General features: G+C 52.4%; 1 protein-coding gene across 1 annotated transcript in view; it reads right to left on the reverse strand.

Moving 5' to 3' along the window:
- CFAP126 (cilia and flagella associated protein 126) overlaps nucleotides 1-379 on the reverse strand; it is a 3,151-nt gene extending 2,772 nt beyond the window's left edge. Inside the window, 1 exon segment of the mRNA XM_011377048.2 lies at nucleotides 353-379. Coding sequence (XP_011375350.2) covers nucleotides 353-379 — 27 coding nt within the window.
- Nucleotides 380-6,419: the final 6,040 nt, after the last annotated feature.

The raw sequence follows: 6,419 nt of genomic DNA on the forward strand, positions 1-6,419 counted from the left end.
CAATTGTTAGGTTTTGAATTTTGTTAAAACTTCATGAAAAATGTTTTCTCTCCTTATGCAGATACTTATATCTCTGATTTTGTCACTTTGTCCACAAAACCTTAAATATTTAGTCTCTGGCCCTTTACAGAGAAAACCTGCTGATGTCTGGTTTAGACTCTACAAACTTACCCCAGGGGACATGTTTTGCTTGTCCCCCGGCCTTCCCTTTCCCAAGGAGCTGAGGAGGTGAAAAATACTTCACCCCACTCTCAACTGTCTGTTCAGTGATCAGAACCCTGTGGGAGGCGTCAGTTCAAAGGTACACTCTGGAGGCAAAATTAAACGTTAGAGAGATGGAACAAGAACTTACCTGGTTGGCACTGTAGTTAGTGGCCATGATCCTGCCGCTTCCTGCTGTTTACCTTTGTTGCCTGGCAACCGCGGGAGGCTGGACCTGCCCGCAGACCTCCCAATTAGCCTGTGGCCTTTCTCTTCTTGTTAGGCACTTGCTTGGAGGACAGTTCTCCCAGCCTTTTACCCAGAAGTTTAGGTTTATTTTCATTTCGAGATGCGAGGGACAGTGAGCAAAGTAGCTGAACAGCAGCCCTGTCTGTCTGGTAGCTCGGCTTAACCCTGCCGAAGCACTCCCAGGCCGTCTGTGACCGGCTCTCCACCACGCCGGGCCATGTAGCCCCAAGGGCGGTGCACACTGGGCAGCGTGGCGCAGTGCGCCGCAGGCCTGAGCCGGACCCTGGGGTGGAGTCCTTACCGTCAGGACGTAGGAGCTGCGCGGCAGGCGGCACTGGCCTCCCTCCAGGACCCCTCTGCGGACCCCTGCGCACGGGGCGGTCGTGCCCGCCTGACTGGTGAGCGAGGCGACGTGAGCAGCGTTTAGGTGGTATCAGCCCAGTGGGTACTCAGCACCGGTGAGGCCCCGTTCTGCCTCAGGCAGAATAACAGGAATGGTATTTCACAAAGCGACCGACTCGGGTTTGTCCCCAGAGAGAGAAGCACGTCTTGTCCTCGGTCCTTTAGTGCCTCCTTTTGCCGCCATCACTCTAGAGCCACAGGTGCTTGGTGTTGGCTGGATGAGCCGAATGAGGAGCTAGTGCTGGGACACTGAACCGGACGCCGAGAGCGCCACGGCGTGGAGAACTCAGTGGTGGTGCCAGGACACACCCAGCACGGGCGCGCGTGCACAGCACGAGTTCTGAGCTCGGCCTCTGCTGGGAGGGCTCCACGGCCACCCCTGTTGGAAGCTGCTATGACCCTCCCCCACACAGCATAACGCGAGGATACCCTTGATGAGGACCCTTCCTGAGGAGTCTGGAGGACAGCTGTAGACAACCAAGGTGACTGAAGAGACACCCATCTCTCTGCCTAGTGGTGAGCAGTCACGCGTTTAACTTGCCTGACTGAGAATAAACGGCGGGGATCACGGAAACAGAGTAGCATGTCATAGCTGTGTGCTTTGATGGTACCCAGGGTGGCTATGAAGTCTGGAAATAGGTGCTATTATTTTAACGTGTATTGAAATACATCAACAAACTGTTAATATGTATTCACTTATATGGGCAGAGTTTTTGGCAGCCCTGTAAAGATAGTACAGCTCTCAACAAAGGCTGATTAAGGAGAGTACGTGAGAAGCAGAATAAGCTCGTATTAACTAGGAAAAAAGGCTTCGCCTCGGCGGGTGCTAGGGAAGAGCAACCGGGGGCCTAAGAGATTCCAGATGGGTTCCATGTTGTTCTTTCCTAATCCTGAGCAGGGGCAGAAGGTAAACTCTGAATACACCTTGTTTTGCAAGGTGTATTGGAATCATATAAATATTTTACGTAATTATAAAATTACGAGCAAAAGCAATACCCGAAATTAAAAAAAGAAAGAATTCTCATTATTTTCACAACACAGAGTTGGTTTTTTTTTTTTTTTTTTTAAAGAGATAGCCGGGTATAAACAGTTGGCACCACCCACGGGCGCTCAGCAGCACGTGGTCCGGTCCCGCTGTCGCGCGGCGACATCACCCTCTAGCGGAGACGAGCTCCAGGCCTAGTCGTGCGCACCCCGCCCCGCGCAGGGAGGAGTCTGCAGTGTGGGCGCCGCGTCCTTCCCTTAGCGGGTGTTCGAGTCTCGAGGAGGAAGTGGTGGGGGATGACGAGCAATGGACAGCAGGGAGTCGGGGACACACAGATGTCAGAAGAAAGTGGTGGTGGGTGACACGAGAGGCCCTCGGAGCCAAGAGGATCTGGGTCCTTGGACTGGGAGCCGGGGAGGAACTTCAGCGCCCCTTGGTGGAGGGCTCGTGCCACCTCGGGCCAGGAGGAGGCGGCAAACGTGCCTGTCTGCGTCGCGGGGCCCTGTCCCGCACAAGGTGCTGCTTTAGGGAGAAACTCTGGTGACGAGTCGTGCTGAGTGGGCACAAAGATGGGTCCCCCCGGGCAGGACGAGGTTGACGGGGGTGAATCCAGGCGTCCCTCCTGCCCCGCAGGCCTCTTCCAGAGTGTTGCTGACCACTGAGGTCAGCTGGGGAAGGGCAAGGGGACAGTCTTCTGTCCCTGGAAGGGAATGATGGCCGGGTCCTTGTGTCCTGGGCTACCTTGCTGTTGCGGGGTTCTCGAGCGGAGAGACAGGACACGGAGGCTATGAGCCGGAAGCAGCGTCTGTTGATGCGGGCACCGGCTCACGGATTCTTATCCAAAGGCTGAGCCCGGATTGTAGCGAAACGGCCAGTTTTCCACAGTCTTGTACGTCCGCATTCCTACACGGGTACAGATATAAGGGAGAACATTGCTTGGTCGGCAGGCTATGAGAAAACTGACGTCAGCCGAGAGAGTCCTTGGAAGTGGGGACAGTCAGGGACGAAATGGCCAGGCAGGGCCCGGCTGCCACACTGGGTCTCGGCTGACCTCAGGAGTGGGAAACTCCCGCAGCAGGGAAGCCTGAGGACAGAGCCTCCTCTGTGCGGTTCTTCCCCATCCCGGCCACTGCTCTGGCCCTCCGCGGAGAACGTTTGAAGGTCACCACCTCAGCGTGTGTCTCTAATCTGTTACAGTTTGCAATAAGAAATAAACACTAAAAAAGTCTAGTTTCCTAAGTTCATTTTCTGGCCCTATAAAATCTAACTCCTTATCTAGTGAGATCATATGGTATTTGTCTTTCTCTGACTTCTTTCACTTAGCCTAACGTCCTCAAGATCCACCCATGCTGTCACAGATGGCAAGAGTCTCTTCTTTTTGATGGCTGAATAGTATTCCTCTGTGTGTGTGCATGTGTGTATGTGTACCACGTCCTTATCCATTCACCTGCTGATGGGCCCTTCGGTCGTTTCTGTGTCTCGGCTATTGTAAATAATACTGCAATGAACATGGGGGTGCAGACATCTTTTTGAGTATTTTCATTGGAGAAATACTCAGAAGTGGAATAGCTGGATAGTATGGTAGCTCTATTTTTAATTTTTTTGAGAACCTCCCATGCTGGTCTCCACAGCAGCTGCACCGATTTACACTCCCACCAACAGTGCACAAGGGTTCCCTTTTCTCCACGTCCTCACCCACACTTAGTTCTTGTCTTTTTGATAATAGCCATTCTCATTGTGGTTTTGACTTCCCTGATAATTAGTGATGTTGAGCATCCTTTATATACCCGTTGGCCATTCGTATGCCCTCTTTGGAAAAATATCTATTCAGATCCCTGGCCCATTTTTTAATGGGCTTGGCGGTCTTTTTGTTTGTTTGTTTTTGTTTTTGTTTTTGCTATTGAGTTGTGCGAGTTCTTTACAAAGGCTGCCTTTTCATTCGTCAGTGGTTTCCTTTGCTGCGAGAAGCTTTTTCGGTTGATGTTATCTCACCTGTCGGTTTTTGCTTTTGTCCGGGTGTCTGCTTTGGAAGGAGAGGGGAGTTAAGTTTATCGAGAATCCATTCCTCTCTCCAGTTTGCCAATAGCTCCCAGTGTGGCTGGATTAGACAGACAGCTGGGTGAAGTTCTTGCCTCCTACTCTGAGGGTTTTTATCTACTCTCTCAGGGGCGAGAGGCTCAGATTCCTTCCCTCACTGGCCTCAGGGTTGACTGGAATATTTGGGCGTGTCCTGCAAGGGGTGTGGGGAGGAGCCACTGTGCTTGTCTAGTGCAGCGGAAGTGCTGCAGGCACCCCAACTCACTCTTGCCTCATCTGTGGTCAGCAGGCAGGAACCCCGCCTCTTCCGTGGTGGTGGAGGGGGCTCATATTCCCTCGTTTGACTACCCCTCCAAGGACTCTAAGGCAAAGTGCCTGTTTTTGTGGGACTGGTCTCAAGCAACTCTGCAATTTAGAAAGGGCTTCGTGAACAATGAGTGTAAGTGACCTGGGCTTGGCTCTAGCTCCCTCACTACAGTGGGACCTCAGGTGTGTCTCTTTTCAACTTTCTTTGTTCATCTGTAACATTGTTACAATGATATTTCATGATTGTTAAAAGGATTAAATGACACTGTAAAGTACTTAACCTGATACAAAGTAACGTAAAATAGATGTTAGTCATTATGGTTAGAAAGTGTACCTTAGCAAGTTGAAGACCCTGAGGCGATTTCATTCGAGAACTGCAGAACTCTGTTGCACCAGCATTTTCCTGTTTGTTCATCCTCAGAACCCTTTCCGATAGCACGTGGGTAGCTGAGAGGCTCAGGGTGCAGAAGGAGTGAGGGGGCTGGAGCTACCCGGGCCTGTGAGGCCACCCCCGCCCTAGGCCCCGTGAGTGGATGTTCCCCTTCGCCTACCCAGGGCTCTGGCCCACTTTCCTCCTGCCCGCGTGCTGCCGGTACCACGTCATCCTGCCTTGGTGACTGGAGATCAGCCCTTCCCCACCTCTGGTCCTGGCTCGCCCACTTACAGGGAGGGGTCTAGGCTGCACGAGTGGGCGTTGGGGGGAGCAGGGAAAGGAGGAAGGGGTTTAGGCGCAGCATGGACGCCCCCAGGAGCACACAGGTGAAGTCACCATGCGATGAATTAATTTTGGGGAAATGCATGTTAACCTGTCTTGGTCTCGTCTTTGTAATGACAAGTTACTCAAAAGCTCACCTTTACCTAACCAGACTTGTCTTTTCTCGTGGTAGTGCATGTCTTTTTACCAGCCTTGAAGTCTGTGTTGCACTGACGTTTTCACGGAGTTAGGTTATATACACTTTCTGTTTCTATTTAGTCTTACTAGATTTTTTTTTTCATTTAAAAAGCATTTAGTATTTTAGATAGGTGATATCTGGATGTAATAGAAATAAATGCGAACATTAAGAAAGTCTTCGCAAGGAAAAGTCAGTCTCCTTTCCAGCTCTACCCCCAGTTCCCCATTCCCTTCCTGGAAGCAACCCAGCGACCAGCTCCGGGGGGCCTTCACAGGCAACCTACACATGACGCATCCTCACACATGCATACATTGCCTCCTTTTTTCCGTATGCAACTACCCACGCAGTATACGCACTGGTCTGCACCCAAGTCTTTTCCAAGTAGCAACATGTCTTGGAGACCTCGAATGAGCCCGAAGTGAGATGGTGTGCAAGGAGAAAGGGACCAATAGCTGTCATTCTGTGGTTGGGCAGGTGCCACCTGGCTCCTGCCTCAGCCAGGCGGATCCAGTTTCCCCCACCGTGTGTGTGGCTCTTGGCCGAAGTCCCCAGCCCTGAGTAGCGTGACTGGCCTGTGCAGCAGCCTCCGGGAAAGCCCAGGTTGCTTTAGTGTGGGCGGGAGATCCCCCGGGCCTCCCCAGATGTGCAGACCACTGCTCTCAGGCCCCAAATGCATGTGACCAGCATTTTCTTATTTGGGGGACACACAATAGGCATTCTGTATCTATTTATTAAGGCATGTATGATGGCATTGTCTGTCATAGCAGGGAGTGGGTGACACAGGTTGTATTCATGTTGGGGAAAGAGAAGTGAAATGGGTGCCCACAATGAAATAATTTGCAGCATTAAGAAAGAAAGGACGACATGGGCACAGGCGTATGGTGGAGCGCAGAGTCACAGTGCTGAATGGACGCGGGGCGAGGCAAGCAGTGCGAGTGTGGAGTGCGTGCAGGTGCGGGAAAGCGGGGACCTCGGCTCCTTCCCGCTCCGCGCAGGGGAAGACCCGGCTCTCCCCGCTGTGGGATTCCTTTCCCCAGTCTCTTCGCTCGCACGCAGCGCTTCACTCCTGCTCCCCGGTGTGCGCAGGTGCCCCCCACCCCTGAAGCAAATCTCTGGGACACCAGCTGGGTGTCTCTCCTACGGTTAACCTCAGGGGGGGGGAACCAACACACGCTCGGTGACCGGTGAAGTGTTGGTGTGAGCCGTAAAGGACACTCAGGAAGCAAAGGCGCAGGAAAGAGCGAACCTCGTTTTCCCTCTCCATGCCTCCTGAATTAAGTGCTGGCAAAGGTGGGGGGATTTTTATTGTTTCAGACGTGAGCGGGGTCCCTACCTTGGCTTAGTCT

The sequence above is a fragment of the Pteropus vampyrus genome, unplaced genomic scaffold (genome assembly GCF_000151845.1).
Source record: "Pteropus vampyrus isolate Shadow unplaced genomic scaffold, Pvam_2.0 Scaffold304, whole genome shotgun sequence".
Taxonomy (NCBI): domain Eukaryota; kingdom Metazoa; phylum Chordata; class Mammalia; order Chiroptera; family Pteropodidae; genus Pteropus; species Pteropus vampyrus.